Source organism: Tachypleus tridentatus, chromosome 6, assembly GCF_004210375.1.
Source record: "Tachypleus tridentatus isolate NWPU-2018 chromosome 6, ASM421037v1, whole genome shotgun sequence".
Lineage (NCBI taxonomy): Eukaryota > Metazoa > Arthropoda > Merostomata > Xiphosura > Limulidae > Tachypleus > Tachypleus tridentatus.
The window spans coordinates 93,830,798-93,855,925 of NC_134830.1; the positions used below are offsets into that span (position 1 = coordinate 93,830,798).

General features: G+C 29.4%; 2 protein-coding genes across 12 annotated transcripts in view; one reads left to right on the forward strand and one right to left on the reverse strand.

Moving 5' to 3' along the window:
• LOC143253065 (sugar phosphate exchanger 3-like) overlaps positions 1–16,965 on the forward strand; it is a 59,650-nt gene extending 42,685 nt beyond the window's left edge. For all 4 annotated transcript variants that reach the window (XM_076506247.1, XM_076506248.1, XM_076506251.1 and 1 more), the window contains 7 exons: positions 5,314–5,483; positions 5,984–6,125; positions 7,447–7,472; positions 7,751–7,826; positions 11,052–11,251; positions 11,502–11,567; positions 13,312–16,965. In XM_076506247.1, coding sequence (XP_076362362.1) covers positions 5,314–5,483; positions 5,984–6,125; positions 7,447–7,472; positions 7,751–7,826; positions 11,052–11,251; positions 11,502–11,567; positions 13,312–13,464 — 833 coding nt within the window. In that variant the 3' untranslated portion in view covers positions 13,465–16,965. The remainder of the gene's footprint in view (positions 1–5,313; positions 5,484–5,983; positions 6,126–7,446; positions 7,473–7,750; positions 7,827–11,051; positions 11,252–11,501; positions 11,568–13,311) is intronic.
• Positions 16,731–25,128, reverse strand: part of LOC143253063 (mitochondrial 10-formyltetrahydrofolate dehydrogenase-like) — a 93,078-nt gene continuing 84,680 nt past the window's right edge. For all 8 annotated transcript variants that reach the window (XM_076506239.1, XM_076506241.1, XM_076506244.1 and 5 more), the window contains one exon: positions 16,731–17,830. The gene's annotated coding sequence lies outside the window, so the exon portion shown is untranslated. The remainder of the gene's footprint in view (positions 17,831–25,128) is intronic.

The following is a 25,128-nucleotide window of genomic DNA, read 5'->3' on the forward strand; positions in this document are numbered from 1 at the left end:
TATGTTAGACATGTTAGTTTTTAATGCTTCTCTAAATTATGGTGTTTACTATGAATGAGATATTCGAGGTCTGTTCAAAAAATACGCGGACTGACGTCATAAAACAAAATGTACTTTATTTAGAAGTTACAGGTCTGGGACCCCTTCAAAGTACTCTCCTCCCCAACGCACACACTTATCCCAATGGTGTTTCCACTTGTTGAAACAGTCCTGGTACGCTTATTTTGTAATGTCCTCCAGCTCCTTCGCATGTGCCTTAATCTCAGGAATCGTCTCAAATCTTCTTCCTTTCAAAGGTCTTTTGAGCTTGGGGAATAAGAAAAAATCGCAAGGAGCAAGGTCAGGTGAGTAGGGGGGTGGGGAAGAACAGTGATCGAGTGTTTGGCCAAAAACTCACGTGTTCTGAGGACTGAATTTCGCAGCAATGCGGTGCATCTTCAATTTTTCGGTCAAAATCTCATAACAAGATCCAACTGATATCCCACACTCTTCAGCAAGCTCCCTGACAGTCAGACGTCGATTTGCCCGCACCAGGGTGTTGATTTTGTCGACGTATGGGTCGTCAGTTGACGTGGAAGGACGTCCAGGACGCTCATCATCTTCAATGGACTGTCGACCATCCTTAAAACGTTCATGCCACTTGAAACATGCCGTACGCTTCATAGCAACATCACCGTAAGCCGTGTTAAGCATAGCAAAAGTTTCAGTTGCAGATTTTCCAAGTTTAACACAAAATTTCACAGCAAGTCGTTGCTCCTTCAGGTCATTCATTCTGAAATCTGCCAAACGAAAAAATCGCACTTCACTTAAAACCTCGTAGCTAATACACAAATGAAGATATCTGCAATCGGGAAATGGCTTCGTAATCAGCTGATCTGTGCGAACCTAGCGCCACCAAGCGGATTTCCCTGGAACCAACTGGAGCCTCGCAATTCAAACAGTCCGCGCATATTTTGAACAGCCCTCGTATTATGTATTCTAAAGATGGCTGGTACAGATATGAAAACTTTAATTAAAATAAAGTTTTAATGCCTAAAAGAGCTCTCTTTAGAATACATTTTTGCTACAAGTGAGTTTCTCATCATCATGAGGTATACTATATTTTCATTCATTTTGAACAAACAAGAAATACTGAGTTGTATTTACTACAGATGTATTTGTTTGCCTCAACTGTAAAATATTTCTTCAGTAATTCTAGATAAACAGTGTGTTCATATTGTGTTTTTCACTTGATGTGGTATAAATTCTAAAATAACTTGATATTTTTATCTCAGTAATAAATCACATGGTTCTGAATATCCCAGCTTGTTGGGACCAGGCCATATCACTAAGCATGTGGTAGGTACTACTTAGCATGTAGGGATAAGCTGAGAAAACTTCCTAATTCATATCATGTATTGCTTATTGCAGTTTTATATATCTTTTATAACAATATAAGAGACTTTTACAAACAGTTAAGTTGAATCTTCAAAAGCTGTTAAGACTTTCAGCTCAGCCAAAAAACCATCCATAAAGTAGGGAGACAACAAGTAGTGTAACAGACAAATGTTCTGGTATCAGAAGGACTAGCTTGCCAAGGCTTGAAGTTGTTGTGATGACATGCATACCAAAATGTTGCATTTTACGTTTTGGAGTGAAAAAGGAGCATTTAACAGATTATTCCATTAAAACAACTCATCACAACTCACAACTGAGTCAAGGTTACAAGCTTATGGGAATTATCCATTATAAGACTTTGTAGCATTATTCAGTTGAATTACTTTTATTCAAACCTGAATTTGTGCAAATGAAAATAATTCAATAATTAGTTGTAGTTAAAAAGCTTATCATTGGAAAGGTTTGGCTATTTATGTAGGGATTTTTGTATGGTTTTGTTTGTTCATTCCTACCTTGTTTCTGTTCTTTTTTAGCATTTCCATCTCTACATCATTCTTATTTGTTCAAAATTTGTTTGTATTATTTGTATATTTTTTATCCATATTAAGGAAACAAAGAACCTACTTTTTCAGTTCCAAGCTGATAATTGCAGTCTTTACTACAGTTATATTGTAAACTACTTATAGAAGGATGAAATTATCAGTTATTTCAAGTGCCACAGCTTGTCAGGGATGAATTTATGTTGTGCTATATATCTGGATATATAGTGGTAACCTTCCAAATTCAGTTTGAAGTATGTGTATTTATCTAGCCATTATAATTTAATATTTTTAAATAGTTCCAACTTCTTATATAAGTTTTAATAATCACATAGTTGTCTCTTTTATGTATTATTTCTGTTCTACTCTAATAAAATCATTTATAATTCATTTATTTTCAATTTTATTAGAATAATTATCTTTACACAGCTGACTGAATACTATGAAAGTTAGTCTAAAATTGAAAGCTTATTAGCTTGGCCATCTATATCTACTGTTAAATTAAATTTCTGTTTTCATTCCAGGTTTAAAACTTGTCAACATAAGTTAAATCTGTTAAAGCATCCATCCTGTGGATCCCAACACCACAGATATTTCTCCTACCATGATGTGCACTATTACTCTGCAGTTTGTACCATAGTTTTTTTAGGCTATTCACATACATTGGCTAGCCACTTTATTAGAAACTATGCATCCTAACAGACTTGGTCTGGCCTGAGCTGTAGGTTTAAAAATTTCATTGATTACATGATGTATAAGGTAAAAATGTCTGAGATGGACAAGCACATTGGCAGTCAATCTAACAAATGTATGGAGAAGAAAAGATATTGCTGCATTTGAAAGAGTCATTATGACAGGTATTCATTTAATGTATGCTACAGTAACTAATACAGTTTCATTGGTAAACTACTCTAAGACACAAGTAATTTGAGTTTACCATCAATTGCAAAAGTTGAATAAAATATTTTCTGAGATGAAAAAGGAGGTTAGATATGATAGTAAAGTCCAACTGTCATGAAACAATACACCAACTAACAATGTTGGGCATTCCACTTCCATATTAAGCTGACCCCTGCAAAGAAAATTCCAACAAAGAAATTATGGCAGAAGGGAAAGATTGCATAAACCACTTTACTCATTGACCAACAAGAAAGAAATACCTTGTTTTGTGTAAAGAACTTAGACATTGGAGTCATAAAGAATGCTGAAAAGTGGTATGGTCCAGTAAATCATGCTTTTCCTTTTTTTTTTTTTTCACAGTTTGGAGAAGAAAAATTTAGAAGTCGAGAATAACTTTCCTCTCTTGTGTGGTACCAATTGTCCAGGCTTCTAGTAGTAAAGTTATGGTTTGAAGCATGCTTTCTTGTTGTAACCTTCATTCCTTTAACCTTATAAATATGACCTAGTAATTTTGGAAGTAGGTTACATAACTGATGAAAATTGTTTACATGAATGAAACTAGGTGATGAAATTGCTTGAACCTTGATGTGAACATTCATAAGAGTATGTAGTTTCAGAAAAATAAAATATTTAATTTTCTTTTTTTTCTACAATTTCTAACAAAAAATACATTATTTAATGTAGTTATTTGCACTCGGACTGAATAGTTCACCTATAAGGTGATTTTCATTTTGAGTATAAATATATTATTTGTTAGCTTACACTGCATAATCTTTAGAACCTGCTAAATGAATATCAAAAGTTTTTTAAGGTAAAAGTGGATAATTTATTTTCCATTTTCTGTTCTGTATCAGTAACTGTAGCTGTTATTATCATCATATAGTGTAACAAAATGTTTAAAATTAAAAAATAGAAATGTATGTACCTTTTATTCTTTGTAGAACTCTTTTGAAACTTTTTTTTATATGTGTAATAACACATCTTTATTTTTTCAATTATAATTTATTTTTAATTTTCCTTTCCAATTTGTCTTCTATTATTTATGGCAGTATGTCAACTGGTCCTCATTGGGTTCTAGTATTTTTATATAGTGACTCCTGTGCATAGAATTTTTCACTTATGCTCACACATATGTATGTTGCCATCATGTTTATACACTTATGATCCATGCTGCAACAACTTAATGTATTAAAATCATCAAACCTTTCAAATATGCATTTTAAAACACAAATAATATATAATTAATTCAAATATACATGTAAAACTAAAATGCAGTCTCAATCTGTCTGTCAAACTGATACATGTATTAGGTGAGAAATACGTGCCAAGCACTATGTTTATCTTAAGAGAACAATGGAATTAGCTTTATTTGATCACACTGCAAAATGAAGTTATACACCTATACTTCCCATTACCAAGATTCAAGAGGGAGGTATGTTTTTTATATTTGTTATAAGCATATCAACCAACTTCAAACTGTTTCACAGCAACACAACCTTAACTTTGCAAGTGGATGCAGCTGACCTTAAACTTAGGAAACATCTACAACAGTTAACTTGGGAAAGAATGTCTTTTAAAGACATTGAGAAGTAATGTAAAACATCAGTTTTGTGTACCTTAGTCATCTACAGGAACTGTATGCATTTCAAACATACAGTTTCTTCAGTACCAGCTCTTAAAGTTGAGAAATTGTAACTGTGAGCAGTTCATGTGACAGTAAAAACTACAGTTTTAATTGCTATTGTAGATGTATTTTTTTAAATAAATAAAGAAAACTTAGATAATATGAACTTTTAACTTATAACATTCTTGTTAATGATAATTTCATTATTACATTTATAATAAAATAGTTTAAGTTTTGATTCTAAGTCAGTAGCATGCACAGAAGGGGTTTACAGGGTTTTTAAATGGCATAATTGCTATATAGTTAAAAGGCAGAATGAATTCTACAGCTTAGCTCATCACTTTTTTTTTTGCATCAGGTGTATTCATGTGTCCACAAATGGGGATATGTACTTCCAAGGCAATAATGTTTTATTTTACCGTGCCCATATTGTGTGTACAGTTTAAGGGAGATGATTGACACTACAGGCATCTCCCATGGCTAAAACAAACAAAGTTGATGAACTTTGAAACATATTTGCTTCTGCCATCTTCTACATACCTAGCTCCATGAATTATATACAGTATTAATGATTGAGTGGAGGAAAACCTTCAAGACATTTTCTAGCACATTGTGGATTATATGCCAAGTCATACCATGTTTGTTATATGATCCAATGGTTATTAGGTAGTTTTTAATAAAGTGGCCACCCATTATATGTGAATATTTAGCCTATTTATCTTAAACTGAAAGTCATTTAAGATAGAGAGATATTGTGTTATGGCCAGTTTTCTATAAATGTTAAAAACAGTGCAATTGGTGTGATATATCTTTGAGAAAAAACACATACAGATATATAAAGATATATGGATATGCAAATATACACATTTTCAGGTTTACCAGATGTTGCTGAGGATGAACCTCTTAGTGGAGACCGAGAACCGCTCCTTAGGCCTGATCATCCTGAATTTACAGAGAGTGCTGATTCTGATGAAATAACTTTAATTTCAAGACCTGATGCCATTAGTTTTTGTCATGCTTTATTAATTCCTGGAGTAATACCTGTGAGTTAAAGCTAATATAACAGTCTATATTTCTTTATATATTAAACTGTTACTTCATATTCCATGTTACAGAAAACAGCTATTTATTCCTTACCATTAGAGAGAGAGAAAAAAAAAAAAAAACGTTAAGTGTGAACCTTGTCCAGAAATATAGCACAAATCATTTGAGCATAGCATATTCACTATGTATATCATATGTATTTTTAAAACAAAGCATGTTTGTTTTTAAGTATAAAATACTCTTTCTTACATTCCTGTCCCCTCTCAATATTCATTAGAAGATACAGAATGTAGATATTTCACATGAATAACAAAGTATTTTATATTAATATAATAATAAGTTGGCAAAAAACTTGTTATTATATTCGTTGGTGAATATACTGCACAAAGGTATACTAGTTAGTATATATCCATCCAAAATTAATCATTTCCTTATGCTTAGAAATCATTGTTTACTAACTTACTAGTAAATGTTTCACTTGTTATGTTCTTTTTTTCAGTACTCTTTAGCTTATGCTTGCTTGAAGTTGGTCAACTATTCTTTCTTCTTTTGGCTTCCATATTACCTACAAAGTGAGTATGGTTGGATAGAAGCAGTAGCAGATCGTCTCTCTGTGTGGTATGATGTTGGAGGAATCATAGGTGAAGAACTGCATTTAAATATTTCACATTGTTAAATTAAAAGATATTTATTAGGAGGAAGTGGTTTTATGTTTTGACCTTTGTGTTTATTGTGTATTAATTTATCACTGTTTGTGATATCTATTGAGTTTATTATGATGCTCACAAATATAATTGTTAGAGTATCAAACATTGAAACTACTAAGTATGTTAAACATAGTACACAGTCATTTTTTCTTTTATTGCTCTAATATTTGTACTTTTTAATTTTTTAAAATTAAATGCAGAATGAGAAGAGACTATTTAGTGTTCCTAACATGTGTATGAAGTTAACCAGCCAGAATTAAAAACTTTAATTTGAACTAAACTTAAGAAAAGGGGATTTTTGAATTTGTATTAGATTAAATATAGTTCACTAATTAACATTTCACTTTCTTTTCTGAACTTCAAAGTTACATGAAAAATTAAGTGTGGTGTATTACTTACTGTATTTAAATTCCCTGTACATAAGTCCATTACTATAGTTATTGGTAAATCATATGACTGGACTCACTAGTGTATGATGGACGAATGTGTGCATTAGTGACTATTTACTTTTGAAAATGGTTGTAAAGTAAGCATAACTCAAAGAAATATATAAAATTATAAATTTAAAAAAAAAACATATTTTGTGAATCCCAACTGATTTCACTTTGCCAACGTTGTTAACATGAATTTAGCTCACTTAATAATGCTTCTTAATACTATGTTTTTCAACTAAAGTAAATACAATGTAACAAGTAAGATATCTTTGTTTCTCTATTAAATTTGCAATTAATACAGTATAAGATAGTAAGACCTCTCAACTTAACTCTTAATTAATGTAGTGTAACAATAAGATGTCTTCATTCCTCTATTAAAGCCATAGTTATTAAATAAAAAAATTAATCAGGATTTTTTTTTTAATTCTGGATAATAAAGTTAATATTGCATAGGAAAATCCATTTTTCTGTACGAGTGAACATTAATTTCCATAATGTGAATTCTGGATAAACAAAGTAATACTATTTTTCAGACTTAACCTTTTTTTTTAGCTTATATCTGATATTTAATATTAATTTTGTTCATGAAAACTCATGTTTTTGATGCTTATTATTTTATATCTGTGAAAACGAGTATTGTAAAGCTTTAGTTCATCTTTCAGTAGTAGAAAAGTAATCACTTTATATTTATCTTGTGATATATTTTCTTGATATTTACTGAATTTTCCTTTTTTATTTGTGAGAAAATTAACATGAAATGTTTTTTACAATAAGCTATAGTTTTGGGACCATTGTATCTGTATAACTTCTCTTTTTTTCAGGTGGTGTTTTAATAGGTCTTGCTTCAGTGAGTAACATTTGTTTTTAACTATTATTATATGTTTATTTGCTGTTGATAATCTTCTTTTCAGTCACACATTGATCAATTGCTGTTATCATATTCAGTTTTAATAAATTTTTCCTTATCTTGTTTACTGTCTTTACATATAATTATGTAGCTATTACAAAATTATCTCTGTCACTTGTTCCAAATCTTGCATTGTTTAATTTGCAGTTGTTGTTTTTTAGCTTCTATATCATTACTTTGTTCTGTTCCAACAATTAATTGCTGTTTTTATTTGATAGGACAAATTAGGAGTTCGATCACCTTTAATGGGTATTATGTTACTTCTTTCACCACTGTCACTTTTCATTTACAAAGGTAAGAAAGTATGTATGTAATAGTTACTGTAATTTTAGCTGTCATATTCTGTACATTGTACCTAGATTGTATTTATTTGTACTGCATTCTTTTCAGGTTTACATAGGAACATAGTATATTGTATTCTGCTACTACCTACAGACCAAAGAAATTGTGCTATTTCACTTGAAAATAGTTTAAATTGGTAAATGTTATTGAAAAGTATTTGAATGTTTAAAAATACTTGATCAAAATGTAATTAGTTTCAGAACAAACAAAATAAAGTTATATCAGTCTTCCAATTAGGTGCTAAGTTTATGACTTTACAAACACTACTTGTAATTTAATTCATACAAACATAAGTGGTGCACTTGATTTTGGAATGCACTACTTGTACTAATTTCAGTAATGAATGTGATGGTTTTGGATTAAATTAAAACTAGTGTACCTGTAGAATTAACTATGTACAGTTGAACCAGTACTAGACAGGCAAAAGGTTTGGTTGTAAAAGCTTATCTCATATGATATTTTACAGGAAACATTTTGATACTTTGTTAATGCTATAAAGTACAGTATTTCTACATCATCTCAAATATTAACAGTTTTAAACAATAATAAATGTTGTAAAAAACCTTAAACTGTATAAAACATTGATAAGTACAACAATTAAACAGAGCTACAACAGTGCCACTAAGCAGCAGCATCAGTTAGCTATAACTATGAATACTCAAGAAGCTTTGAGAGCATTTTGTGACATCCTGGGTGATATTGTTATGGATGATAGTTCTTACAAGAGCAGCTTGTATCTGGAAATATTGAAATTTTTTTGTTACAAGAGCTGTCTAGGTTGAAATATGCTGGATAATTAAGTTTTTACTATACATGTATTTATATGTGTATGTACATAATACTTTTATTTATTTAGAGAACAAAAACAACAGTAAAAAAAAAAACAAAACAGAACCACAGTAAATGGGAAAAACAGTCAGAAGTCTTTATTTGTACAGTAATAAAGCTTCTAACTTCTGTTTACTGTGGATTTTTGTTATTTATTATATATTTTTTAAGGTTAACCTATTTCCAGCCAGTATTCTGGCCACTTCTTGTTTTAACTATATGTATATGTGTGTATGTATGTTTTACGTTAACATTTTTTTTTAACAAGTGAGTATACTTTTCACTGAGTATTGTGGTTATTACAAGTAGAACATGGTAATCATATACATCTTCCTAAGGTCACTTCCTCTACCCTTAAACTAACTGCAGCTAAATCATCAATAAACAAAAATTTTTAAAATCATGAAAAAATGAAATGAATGACTAACCTTGCAACCAACAAATTATCATGAAGTTACAAATCCTTACAAATATCTAAAACCTAAATAGATTTCAAATATTTATTTTCAGTAAATCTCTACAATTCATCTTATTTTTCTCTTGAACAGTTTGACCAACTTTGTGACCACCAAAAACAAAATGAGAAGAAATCTAAGTTTTTCTTTCTTTCAAGAATGACTTCAAATTATAACATTAAACTGCATTCACTTATCCTAAGTAGCTTTAAACATATAACAGTATGCATCTACCTATACTCAAGTTTTATTGTTTTATTGCCCTTTGAACCCTTGCCTTCATGCCTCTTGAAACATTTTTACTGTATTATTATTTATTTTACGTAATCTAACCTTAACTAAACTAAATAGATCCCTATTTTTACATTTTAGTTAATTTTATAATAATACTAAACGTGAAAAGCAAGAAATAAAGTACTTGCCCTGGGTCATCGTCTTTTTTTTTTTACTGTTGATTGTCAATGACTGTGACAAGAGCTGTTACAGATTCATCCAAGCTACTTATTATCTTTCCAGTGCTTGTACGAACAGAGAAATTGACAGTTCTTCATTTAGAAATTAATGTGATATAATACATTATTTTATATGTGAAAACCTTGGCCTTCTATTGGTTATACATAATTCAGAATTATGTTCCGGAGAAAACTACTAACAAGTCCTGAAAGATAGGATGTGACAGGTGGGTGTGGCAAGAGAGGTCTGATTTTCTGTTTAATCTCTGTAATCAAACCAAATTGAAGGCTATAAAAATTATGGTTTGTCTGAGCAATGATGATTTTATAGTGATTATTTTATGTTGAACTTCATAAGGGGTGGTGAATAATTTAGAGAAGAAGGGGTGCCTTCTTCTAAAAGTGGTTTAATAAAATTATTGAATGTAAGTAACTAAAACTCCATGATGTGCAGTAAAGGTTGCCTGAGCAGGTAGTGGTGGTTAAAGTAAGTGGACACTGAACTATTTTAATTGATGTATCAAACTATCAGGAATCCACTTTCTCTGCAGGTACACCATCTTCCGCCACAACATCTCAGTTTCTGATACCTTTCTTTTTATCAGAAATATCATTAGGGATGATGTCTTTTTTTCTTTAATCTTTTGTGGCTCTATATTGTACTTCTGTTACAGTTTCAAAGGCCAGGAACCAGATGAACTCTTGAAACAAGTTATTATACTGTTATTGCAGTAGTAAAAATGAACTTTTAAAACCCAGTTGCATTCCTTCAAATGTTTAGCTATTTCTAACATCTTATAAGGCTGGAATGATAATACTTGTTTCCTAGCAAGTGACTTATGCAACATAATTAAAATACTGATGAGAATGTTTATCAACAGGCATTTAAATTTCAGAAATCAATTCTATTGTTAGTTGAGTGCCAAATTAGTAAGTGTTAATGGTTGTGGTGTCATTTTGAAATAGAGATGGAACAGCTGAAAACGAGAACAGTCTCTTGTAGCACAGTGTCTGATATGTGATCATATGAAAGCTGTGGGAGGAATATAAGTGATTATGAAATTAAAGAAAACCATATGATCATTAGTTTAATCAAATAATGTTTTACAGATGAAATTTTTCATTTTTGATTTTAATGTTTTGCTGGATTTGAAATTTATTTTACTTCACTGCACTTTTTTATATAATATTTTTCTGTCATTTCCTTAATTTTAGGATTGTATTAAGTAAAGTAAATTTAAAAATACTAGTCACCATATTCGTTGTATGTGAGAATTTTAATTTTCATTACTTGTGATTAATTAGGTTTGATTTTTTCTGCTCATATTAAACTTCTTTAAATCAATATCATTAGGACTTAGATCCTATTCTTTAGTCATTGCCAAATATTTGTTCATCATTTATTTCATGTCAAACATATTCAAAATCTAATTTTTTTTAAGCTTCTGGTTCAGATCTGATAATGAATGGTTTCCTGATGGGTGTCACTGGCTTTTTTATTGCTGGAGCATCAAATTTGGTCAGCACAGCCATTTCTGCAGACCTTGGTAGACAAAAAGTATTAAGTGGAAATAAAGAAGCTCTTTCAACAGTCACTGGAATAGTGGATGGGACTGGAAGTGCTGGAGCAGCTATTGGACAGGTAAGGATTTGTTTCTAATTATCTTTTTCTTTTATTAAATTATTTATATTTTATATTACTAGTTTAAATTGGGTTGTGCTTTAAATTGTTTCCTAAACATTTGTATTTTAAGTCATTTGCAGCCAGTAGAGATAATTTAGTTTAAAAATTCACAAAATTACTTTTTCTTTATTTTTAGATCTGTGCTTTTATAAATGCAAATACTTAGTTGCATTTACTACAAAATGTAATTTTCCTTCAATTTCTGTAGTTGCTTGTACCATTACTTCATAGAGACTTAGGATGGAACTCTGTATTTTATGGCTTCATGATAATGGTAAGTGTGAAAAGTGTACCTGCCATTTAAAGGCTTTTACCTATACTTCTTAATAGTATAAATATTTACAGTGTTGTTGTTCTTCTACAGTAGATTGTGTCTGTGATTGTTGGCGAGAAATTCGACAGTATATGAAAAGCATGTATACTCCTTGTTTTAAAAATATATATATATATTCAAAACAATCATATAGGTATCTACAACAAATTCTGTATAGTATAGAAATTATAAGCATATCATAAACACAATATATATATAGTTCTTTTCTTGTCAAAAGTCTACTTAAGGCTGTTTAGTTGCTTCAGAATTTCAGTTGACAAGCTGAAGAACCTTTCTCTGTTTATATTGCTGTAGTATTCCATGCATAATTCACTTAAAATGAGGTGCAAGTTATTGCAGTCACAAACTGCTCTTCCAGTAATTGTTTTGTCATTTTTCTTCTAAATGTCCTCTGTTCCTTTTGTTAAATTGCACTAAGACAGGTTCAACTGCTTATTCTTCCTGTCATTTTTTCTATTGTTCATCGTACTCTTAACGTATTAGCCTTATGTTAATCATTAGGCATGTCACTTCTATGGCAGTTAACTTTATGCCAAACTTTTCCTTGGCCATGACTTTAATTTCTTCTACTATTTTTTATTTGCTGTTTCTTCACATATCACACTTTTTATGTGTTTATCACTTAGTTGTCTGCCTGCCTTCTAAAAATCTTTATATTATATTCATATTGCATGCAACATTCAGTTGTCTCATCATCAGTAAATTATAAACACAACTTTTAACTCTTATTGTGAAAAAACAAACAATCATGAAATATTAACTCACAAAATAAATAAATTAATAGTACCTACACTAAACAGTCTTATGTCATGATGTACTGATATATTGTTTGGCTAAATGTGAAATTTTCAGATGTGTGTGTGAAAAAGACTTTTAAAACACACATTTTGATGTGTTTGTTGTTTTCTTTGAAATGAATATTTTTTTATTAGACTTCCAATCTGAATTCATTTCATGATGGTTTATATTTTTTAAATTAAAAAATCATTATTCACACTAAATTTCAAGTTTTTTTTTTGGTGTGTTTTAGTGGTTTTGTTAATGTCATTTAAGAATTTAATAAGACATTTGTAATATTTATAGAGTAACTAATTTTGCTTGGAGTAATCAAAATAATTATTGATGAAGATATTGCTTGCAACATTTGTTTATTAGACTTAAAATAAGTTTTATTTTACTGTAAGTCTTCTGTTAGTACTTGTTGAAGTGTGTTATTAGTGTTGTTTAGAATAATCAAGATTTCTAAGCAACACTTGCTATTAAATTCCCAAACATAGCAGGTTTATCTTATTATTTTCTTTGGAGTATTTTAGCTCATTAGAAGTTTGAAGGTTAAGGTTCATAACTTGTGGTACTCTTGGTATTAGTTTTAGTTGAAAGTGTGTGTGTTAAAGTACATGTTTAAAAAATATAATTGATTTAGTCAGGTCAGTTTAGCAGTTCAAGTTTTTATTTAGAATGATGAACACAGAAATATTATGCAAACATTAATGCTTAAATAGTAATTGGTTGTGATTTACCAGAATCCTTATTTATTTTCATACTGTGAATATGGCCATAACGTTAAATTTAAAATGTATAAGGATGCATATATTATGCTAATTACTTGAAAGTTACAAAACACAAAATGGCTGCCCCTTGAGAGAAGTAATTGAAATAAATGATTCTCTGTTCTCTCTTGTAGACAGTTCTCTCACTCCTCTGTATCATCAAGATCATTGTTCATGATATCCAAGAAGTGTGGAAGAATGGCTGTTTTGGTAAACACCGAGTTTTATTTTATGTTTCAGAAGATATTTCATCTAACAACATACAAGACCCATCCTATGATAGTTAAAAGTATAATTTGAACTAGAAATAACACTGACATTCAAACACAAGAAAATAAATATTCATATTCATCAGAAGATCTCAGCTGTGAATGAGGAAGTGGAAAAAATTACCAAAAGTATTATACTTTTTCACTTTAATTTTTAACTTTAACATTATTTCATTTCATTACTTAATGAATTGTTTGAAGAAACTGCACTTTGGGTGTAAGTATAATTGAAGGTTTTACTTTATGTTGTGGTATATGTCATGTAAATTTTTTGTCTTAATTCTTTCATACTGCCTTGCTGTGTCATAAATCATTTAAAGTATAGGATAATTTCAAATTATTTTTTTTTTAAGTGTTATGGTAAGTTCACCTCACTTTTAGTGTTTTAACCATATAACTGCTAATTACATACTCTGAAGGTTTAAATAACTTCTTAGCAAATTAATAGTCTATAGATATTGTATTCTATGTAATGTCACAATGGTGAAAAAATATCCAAAATCTTGTCCTTAAATTTGATCTTAATAAAGTGTATCGTCTCTTTAAATAGTATAACTATTATTTATAATAATTTTTCTGAGAATTTTCTCAAAACAAATATTCTAATAAATCAATCCTTGTTTTGAAATCCATGTCCAATTATTTAGCTAAATGTTTCAAATATATTTAAATTTAGTTTTCATGGAACTAATTCTGTGCTTTTTTTCTATTAAGTTTCCCATCTTAGCAGGTAAATCATTTGATTTTCTGTTGTCTCTGGGATAATTTTAGCTCATTTGTATCAAGTTTGTGGGACATTTGAAGTATCAGTGTCAGAATTCATAATTTATGGTACTCTTGGAATTAGTTTTAAGTTGTAATTGAGTAAATTAAATCTCACTTTAAAAATGTAACAAAAAAATGGACATTTTCTAAAAACAGTTTTTTTCTAGAAAGTACTGCATCAGAAAAGTGTCATATGGAGCTTCATAAATAACTCATAGCATCAGTATTATTAAGAGTACAGAGTTCAATTATTTCATACATTTTACATCCATTAAATGTGCTAACCTTTGCTTAAAAATATTTTTAAAAACTCTAATTTTTTGTACTATATGTATAAAGATTGCACCAGTAAAGACAATCAAACATCCATGCATAATTCTAGTGAGAGTCACATTCTTGTTGTGAGGAGACTACTTTTATTTACAATTATGTTCTCTTAGAAAGAAACGATTGTTGCACATATTATTTTTCTAATTGTCTGAATCTTGAATACCCAAAGTGTGATGTCTTTTTATGGAGTTTTGTTTGTGGTGCCATTCAATAGATGATGCCACAAGCCTCAATTACTATTTCTAGGATTGGGATCTTATATTTCAGCACAACAAATGGTACTATTGTATACTTTTGGTCACACAGGTTGATGTGGAGATGGCTATGCCATTGCTCAGTTGTAGTTAGATGATAAACACTGGCATACTATATGAACATTAGTACTTCTGTAGTCATTGGTTGTAAATTTAGCTGTCTTAGCCAGAATGTGGATATCACCATAACAGATTAAATTTAATTATCTTAGAATTTATATGGATGCATATATTAAAGCAGTTGAAATTTACAAAATGGCTACCACTTAAGAAAAGTAATTGAAATAAATAATTGCTCAAGAAATATTCTAAGTATTGCAATTCACTCATTTTTCACCAAATTATGAAAAAAACAAGGCTTATTAAGTAATAAAAACAACAAAAGGGTTAAGATGAATAAGATCAGTTACTAACCTTTCATTATCTGTAAGCACTTGAAACAATTGAACTGTACATTTCTTTTTTGCATATCAACTCAGAACTGATTTATAACTTCTACAGGCTTAAAATAAAATTTCAAATGCATCCCCAGATAGTTAAGTTTCCTATTCTGTAATGTGTTAGATTTATTCCAGAAAATTCCAGTTACTCTAAACCAGATGTATGGGTTAGCAGTTTAGTACTTTTTAACAAGTTTTGTTGAAGGTTAAAGTAGAAATAAATATTTGATTCACATTTTGTCTTGTCATACTAATTAGTTTAAGAACTATGGATATTTTTAGTTGTTTATTAAAATTCAAGCCCTTTGCTTTTTTGAAATGTATAAAGGAAAATATTAATGTGCAAAAAAAAGTTTTAAAACCTGTTGCTGAATTGATGAAAAACAAAGAAATTAACAGAACTACCATCTTATTACCTAAACCTCACATACTCTTAGCCCATTAACAAAGAATTTGTTAAACTTTTAGACATCCTTCACAATGAACTAGTGGGATAAAAAGTTATTTGAAGATTGTACCACACTGAGGCTGTGTGAATGGTTGAATGACAGTAGTGAAAATATGAAGTTGGCTACCACTACTAGATATCTAATTATTAATTATTCAAAATTAATTAACTAGATTTATTTCATTTATTAATCACATTATCCCATTTCACCACTGGGTTTGAAGACTGAACAATTCTAATAAAAATTAAATGGTTTTAAATAGTAATTCCCATACAGTGTTTTTTTTATTTAAAATTGACAATATTCCAGGTGTAGAGACTCAAACATGTAGACTACAGTTAGCTGGTTTTATCATTCTTCCACAGAAAAAAGTCAACCCTGGAGTGTATCTGCTCTCTTTTGTGAATCCTAATATGACTGTATTAGGAGTGTCTAGAAAATCTTAAAAAACATGCATTTATCAATAGAACGGCAAGGTTTTTTTTTCCAATATAATCAAAGGTTTACAGTATTTAAAGCTTGTGCTGATGTTACTTTCCAAGAAGTGAAAAGGTGCAATTTGTTGTTGAACATTTATTATTTCCAGTATCTACTTTTGAGACAATTTAAAACAGAAGCCATTACTTTCATTCTTTAATGTGCTATCAGTGTTTGAAAGAATGCCATTGTTATGTAATTACATATTGTAAACATCCTCAACAACATTCAAGATATTTGGGTTGATCATAATAATTCATTGCTTGCTTTTGTTAATAATATTAAACTTGTAGTATAGTGTTAAGGAGATCTAAAGTTAACAAATGTAGAAATTGGAATGAATATTTAAAGTTTGGAAGTATTTTATTTTACAAACTAAAAACTTCAACATGCTGTAAAACAGAAAACTCAAAATGTGAAATATTTTATGCAAATACAAATAAAGAGCTGATTTTAAAAGTGGATGGGTTTTTACAGAACTTGAATCCACGTATTTTTAAATTAAATATACTGTTTGAAAGAGTGCTAAAGCACATTTTATAGCACTTTGGAAAAAATAAGTAGAAACATTTCTTTTGCTGCTAACATTTTATTTTTGCTTTACAAGTTGGATCATTATCTTTGTTACTGATGACAAACTATGTGAACTTAACTTCAGGAAATTCAATGCTTATAATAATTTTCAATTCCTTTTCAGTAGTTACTGTAAATGTAACTTTCCTATTCACTATTGTAACAACTTAACTGCAATAACATATACAAAGTACATTCTAGCAAGTTTTTAATAAAGATGTATATTTGTAATTGGAAATGTGAATCAGTTATTCTATTTTAAACTCTCTTCCTTACACAACAATAGAAATAATGTATTTTTAAAATAAGATATAACTTACGAGTAAAAAATTAAGAAAATATTATAGATAAAGCCTTACTGAAAGCTTTTTCATAAACAATGAAAACAGGAACATTTTATTTAAGGAACAAAGAAGAATTAAATGGAAAGATTTTACATTTAGATATGCATATGAATATACTCTTCAGCTTTTCAGATAAAATTTTCCATTATAGAACAAGGATTACCATTACTTTCAGACAAGTTACAAAACAACTACATGGCAGTTAAATGTGTATACATCTCTTAATTATTATGATGTTTACAGAGTATTTTATTTCAAAACACTCCATACATTAATTAGAAAACAGGAACATGAAATTATACAAGTATAAAGGACAAATTACCTCTATGTTATGTTAAAAAAGTCTAGAAAGTTTATAAATTGTGTATTGTGTGACCTGAAATTTCAAAATGTATCCTATTTATTAAGACACAAGGTTTTAAAATTTTAATATCTTAAAAATATTTCCTAACAACAGCGAATACATTGTGTTTTTACAGTAAAAATATATATATCCACATATAAGGTTTACTTTAAGCATCAATGTGGTGTAGAGATGTATAACTTATAAAAAAATTTTAAATTTCTTATGATACAAAAAATGACTAAAATTGTAAATAATGTGAATTTTAAAATAAAAGGAAATTTTTACTTGTTTGTAAATTAACCATCAGCAAAAGTCCATCTTAAATCACAATTAATAAGGCTATAGATATGATAGTGCAGTCAGTCAGCCTTCTACAGGTTGCAAATATACATAGCAGCAGCAATTCCTGTAAAGAGAGAAGCAGTTATATTTAAATGCACTCAAAACTTACAATACTAGAACGGAATAAGTGCAACAACATATTTAAAATTATACCATTTACTACTTGTTTTAAAGTGTATGATACATAATCATTAAAATCCAAAAGATTTTGCAATAGTCATCAAATAGTAATATTATTTCAAAGTACCTTTATCTACAAGAATTTTAAAATTTTTATTTACAGATTACAGGATTTTGTATAGAATCTACTCTCTATATTCTCCTTAAGGTTCCAGTTCAATTTAAATAGCATTGTTTTTTCTACATACTTTTGCACAAGGTTTACTTCCATGCCCTCCCACTGGTTCAGCTGCAAGTCTGAAGGCTTATAATTCTAAAACCTAGATTTTAATACCTCTAGTGCACATGGTACAGGTATCCCATTATGTGCCTTTGTGCTAAAAAAAAACAAAAAAAAAAAAGAATCTACTTCCACTTCTTTCCTCCAATGTGAGCTATGTTTAATTATTTCATACTATGCCTGGTTACATACCATTTCATTAACAGTCACTCAAGGGATGCATCTTACCAGCTAAGTGGTGTGCTTTGCGATTGAAAAACATAATACTTTAACCTGGAATATAGATAATCAGATGAGCCTTCAGTCTCCCAAAAGTTTTACTGATGTTGTTTGAAAAAAACCTGTCTTTTCTGTGAAGACGTTTAGGAAGTTTGTCAGGAGTATGATCTTTCTCTGGTTTTTCACTGCCTTGGTTCAACAAACAAGTACATCTTTGTAGGTTGCACATTTTTTTCTTAACTGCCATGTTTTTGTCATTGACCATTCAAACATTAAATGCCCATCTCTCCACTCTTACCTGCCCATATAGTCAAGCCTTTCTTGATTGAGTTATCCATTATTATGATCAGTGTTAAGTTGCTACTTGTATATCCATTCCATGACCTTGGTTGTGTTGACCAATAGATCTGATCTTTCCTCTCCACATCCTGCTCCCAATCTTTTTGTTTTTAACTTAACTCTTTCAACATGACCTTTCTGTACTCATTAAAATCTTTATAGTTTTAATACTTCAAAATTTCAACATAGTGTATGTATCTTCACAAACTTCGGTACATATAAATGGTCTAAACTAAATAAAACAATTATATTCATTATATGTAATGTATAATTAAATGCAAGAGAGAATTACTGACATATTCTGAAAGAAAGAATGTGATAGTTAAGTGTGGCAAGAAGAATTTTATTTTCCATTGATAGATGTATAACCAAACAAAATTGAAGGCTATAAAAATTAGTTTCTTTGAGCAATAATGATTCTATAGTGAGAAATTTAATTCCTTACTCTTTCAAGGGGTGGAGGACAAAATAGAGAAGATAAAATGACCAGAGAAAATATGTTACATGTGCCATACCAGGGGAAAATCATATCTTAATACAACTATTATGTTACATATGTGGAACGTTGCTAACTTTCAGCATAGTGTACATCTTCACAAACTTCGGCAGTCTTTCACATAAAGAAACCATACTTCATGAAGTATTATTAATAAACTAAAATAAAGATTTGTCTATGATTATATTGAATATTTGGTGTGTTTTTTTGTTTCTTTCAAGTTAAGCAAGAGCAACACTATGGGCTATTTGTGCTCTGGCCACCACACGTATTGAAACTTGGATTCTAGCATTAAGTCCACAGACATACCACTGTGTTAATGGGAGGCACATTTGTTTTGAATAATTCTTGTGCAAAGTAATTTTCATGTTTTCTTTTGTGTAATCCCTAAAACCTCTCAAATACATTTCAAAGGTTGTTTTTTTTCAGTAAACCTTTATATTTCATGCTTTATTTTCTCTACCCTAACTCTAAACAAGATCTGTAAATATGACCAACCTTGTAACCACCAAAAGATTGAAATAAATTGAAATTACCCTTTTTACTTTCTAGAATGACTTCAGACAGTAATATGAAACTGCATTCATTTACCACCAGTAACTTTAAGTTCATAACATTGTATATCTATTTATAATTAAATTGTGAACCACATCTAAATACTATTCATGCCATTATAATTGTAAATCTTGGGTCACATACAGGTCTCATTATGCTATTGAATTGTATTACCCACATGCTGCTTGCAAGCCTTGTGAAACAATTTCATTATTAATTTCCATTTTGAAGTTAATTAAATGTTGATGCATATTAAATTTATTATATTTGCTAATGAGACTGATACAGTTTTCTTTCTTAACACAAATATATTTTAATATACAAATAACAGTTATTACAAATAATGATTATGTACAAAAGTTTTTACAAACTTACAAACAATACTAAGTTTTCTATCTGGTCTGGAAATGAATATTTTGTCATTGGTTGATGAGACTCATTGGTTCATGTTGATATACAGATACACTTCATTTGATGGGAATGCTAGTTAATTTTATTCTTCACACGTGAGTTTTTTCACAGCCAAAATTATACAGTGTCTTTCTAGAAGTACTAATGTCAGAAATTAATTCACTGCAGTTTGTAATGTTTGAAATCTTTAAAATGTTCCTGGTCAAATATCTGTAGTTTTCCAGTTAATAAGTATTTATCACAATTGTGGCTTCCTAGGCTTATATTATACTGACTGTAACAAACAAACAATATTTTAAAATTATCATCTCTGCATGTTGTGATGACTAACTTTTATGCTCATTAGGTGATATTCTAAAATATTAACTTGGCAACAATATTCAAAGATACACTATTACGTTTGTTAAAAATATATTGGTGATTTTTACACACACGAATCTTATAAATTTAGAGAACAGGTGAAACTTGAGCAATATACATTTAAGAATATATCATTACATGCATTAAACTGAAAAACATAGATATTAAAATAAATGTATAACAGTAAATCTGTTACTAAGGAAATGATAATTTTTAATTAACTGAACATTTATAACTTGGCCCAATTGAACTTTAGCAGAAAAAAACAAGTGACTAGATGTGAATTGGAAAAGACAACTGAAGGTGAACAAAAGTAAAATGAAAAATACAAAGTATATTAAGAAGTCAGTAACAACAATTATTTTATACTAAATTATGCAGCATGAGATTAGTTAAAGTTTACAAAAATCTATTGGTTACACTTAGTTTTCACACTCAATTAAATATATTTACTCTTTTTTGAATTTCAACAGCATTCTTCAATTTGAAGATATTGACTGTATTATACATAATGTAAAAAGATTCAGTTAAGAAATACTGTTTATGTATATTTTGAATTGTATCGTATCATTTAATTGTTGTAAATGATACAAGTACTGAATAGGCAATGCCATTTCTTTAAAATTAACCCTACTGCCATAGTATCCTTTACTTTGCATTCAAAATTTTATTAAATTACTTTTTTTTACATTATACTAATTAGAATAGCACAAAATCTTAGCTAATAATCCATATGTTAATACCATATACAAGTTTTAAGTTCTCAATGTTACAAGGCAGAGAACAATAGAATCTTTATAAAAAGATCTTGAATTCCCCTAGTGTGACACATTTTCTCTCAGGATGTCACCTTCCCCCTTTTATCAACAACCTCTCAAAAAAAGAACAAAATGTAAATTACTCTCCAAAAAAAAATCTTCATTGCCCAGACATGCATTGTTTTTTCAGTCTTCAAATTTGTTTGTACAGAACTTTCTAATAGAATATCAGACCCCTCCTGCCATACCTGCCTGTCACATCTTCCCCTACATTTAGTTATATTACCTATAATCAATAGCAAGTCAAGGTTTTCATATAAGAAATGATATATTGTATAATGTTATGTTTTGCATAGTTAAATGTCAACTTCTCTCACAGTACCAATATAATTTCCATGAGAAAGGTCATTTATCTTAGCTGAATTTATAATGACTCTTGTTGTATAGTCAGAAAGCCAGAAAAACTGAGAGTTAAGGGAATGTGTTTATTCTTTGCATGTTTAGTCTATATTGTTTGGCGCATTATTTAATTAAATAAAAATTATTAAGTGCTTTACTATCATTAAATAAAAAAATAGTCAACATCTCTTCAGCAAGAAAAAATAAGATTGGTTAAGTATTTCTTGTTTTTCATGTTTATTCTTTATATATATAAATATAAAGTGATTAATATGTAAAAAGTTAGTTAAGATTAGATTAAGTAAAATAAACAATATTAATATCATAAAAATATTTCATGAGTAACACACATGAGCAACTTGTGGGTAATGTGATTCATTACCATAACATGAGCTACACATTCCCCAAGTAATTTACAACTTATAATGACATGGACAGTAATTAGACATTATTTAAAGGGCAATAAAATAATAAAATTTAATTATAATTAGATATATACTGATATAAATTTACAGCTACTTAGGTTACAAAAATGTAGGTAATTTAAACTTATTTAAACGTTGTTTTTTGTGAATACAAAATCAGTCAACCTGAACAATAACTTTTTGAGATAGGGTAGAGAAAATAACAAAAATATACTGTTTGAAATACATTTAGGAGGTTTTAGTAATTGCACAAAGGAAATTTGAAATGAGGAAAGTATTTTTTAACTTTAACATGAAAACTACTTTGCATTGACAATATTTAAAACAAATAATATATTCAGGGACAAATGTTTACTTTATTAAAAGTAGTCACTAAAAATGATTATACGTGAAAGACAGACAAATTTTGTGAAGATATATACAATATATTGAAAGTTAGAAGTATTATATCTAAAAAAGACATTGAATGAATACAAAGATGCCATGTGGTCAGTCAAATTCACTGAGCCTATATTGAGAGTTAAGCATTCTTTAACTACTAAATAAAGTTACCACAGCTTTAACAGTAAGTTAAAGTAAATAAAATTTCCAATTCTCATTGTCATTTTGCATCTATTTCTACACTTTAAGCTGGTTAAAGTAAAAAAAAAAAACACTAACTCATCAAAATTTCACACCTATTACCACTCAACTAGTACATATTACAAATAGGAAAATAAAAAGTAAAATTGTTCAGACATTTAATTTATTTAGAGAGGTAGCTTAAAAATTCAAAGTGTATCAACTGAAATAATATGTTTTAGTTTTGTACTGAATCTTGATACATTTTACAGCATAATACAAACTGCAATTGTCAGCCAATTTTTCAATTGTAACATCTTGTTTTCTTGTGCTCTATGACGTTATGTTAGCTTTTGCAATAAGAGAAAAGCTTTTAAGTTTGTTGGCTTTTATTGATGCTTTATCTACATCTATGGTAAACAAGCTAATACCAGCCTGTTTAAGTTCTTCCTTGATGTACCTACTGTGTTCTTGACTGCTTTTTTGTTTATTATTTTTCTCATCGAGGTATACTCAATATTTTTGCATAGCAATGAGCATATTTTAGAAGTTTCTTTTGAACTGCAAAGTTTGAAATCTACCAATCTGAACACAATTGTTAATAACCATGGCAACAGTTAAGTTTTTCTATAACAAGTTGTAACTTTCTTCCTTATACATGGAAATGTACCCTCAACACTTGCTTGATCAAGGGACAATAGTAACAATTTATGTATCAATCCTATGAATGCCACATTCTTCCTAAAATTTTGAAAATATCTGAAACTTTTTCGCTTCTTAAGTAAATTTTCTGTATTTTATATTCAAAAGTAGCTTAAAAATTCACAATGTATCAACTGCTATAACTACATTAAAGAAATGCAGAAAATCACAAACTTATGAATCACAATACAATATCTCTCTTGATCAATTTAAGTAGTTTTTATTGTAATTTCTAGATTCTAAAATGTACCTCTTTCACTTGTAGTTTTTCAATTGTAAGTCTACACCAAAGCTAATGTTTACTCAACTGTATGCTTCTTATTGTGAAGTTTCCTCAATATTAAAATCTGAAGTATCAGTGTATGGGCTAATAAGGTTTTATTTTAGGTCATAATGCATCATACTTTAACCCTGACAAAAATTTAATTGCAGATCTGTTGTATGTGAAATCTAACAGTCATCCATATTTTTACTGTTCTGCAATGCATTGCAATCTACTGAAATAAGGTTAATGCTGATCCCAGATTACCTTAATTCTTTCAGTTATTCAGAAATGTTACTTTCAGCATCGCAATCAATTGTTGAAGACATACAGAACATCTCTCACAGCAATTCATTTGACATAAACCCATATCTAAATGTTATAAAAATCAAAGAAGTCATTTCCATATTTTGAAATAGTAGTTCTTGTAAACAGATGTATTCATATTTTAGGGTTGTCCTATGCTAAAGCAAAATGTTTCTAGACAAAAGCAGTACTTAAAGTTGCATTCAACCTGTTTTATGGAGTGAAATTCTAAACCCTCCATTTAAAAATAATTTTTTAACATGGTGAAAGCTACAACTTCCTCAGGGTGATCAATGACACTCTTTGGTTTTTGGATGTTTGACTTTTACATGTTTAACTTAATTAACATTTGTTGGCATTGTAAGTTAATATTCCCTATTTAAAGCAAATTATATCACACTGAATGGCCTTCAAATACATAAATATTTATCATTTTAATAAGAAGCTGCTTATTTTTAATGCACACTGCTGATCATCTTTTTACCAAAACTAAATTTCAAAGTAAGTGTCAGTGATTTAGTACTCTGTGATTGGGTAAAACAAAGCCTGAAGAAACCAAATACATTTTTGTTATAAATAACAATTCATATGATTACAATGAAGAAACTATTTAAAATTAGCAAAACCTTAGCCACTGCTAATAATTCAGCTAAACATAGACCATGAATGGAAATCCAAAACCCATCTCTATATCTAAATCCAAAATTACAAATGGCCTCAAATAATAAAGAATTCCAGTTTAACAACTTCCCACAACACATACCAGTCATCCAACATGCTTTTCCTGTCTTTTCTGGGTGAATACCATAAAATCTATGCTTTTCCTCATGAAATAAAACTTTCTCCTGACTTTGTTAATGTTTTGTGGTAGTATGGAAACTTTGCACCTAAGCCTTGTGGAGAATTCCTCATTGGTGCTCAATAAAATTTCTAACTAGAGTCACTGCAACTCTGATCATGGCTCAGTTTCTTGTTGAAGTCTGACATTTGATTCCTGCCATTCTCATCTTACAGAAGTCTGCCAATTTTCTTTTAGCTGGATATTTGCAAGAAGGCATTACATTTCTTCATCACTTCTCAGACATCCACCATCTACCCCTTTTATCTCCTTTGTCCCTACCAAATATCTACTTTAATGATGTTCTTCTCATAATTTTTGTTCATTTCCA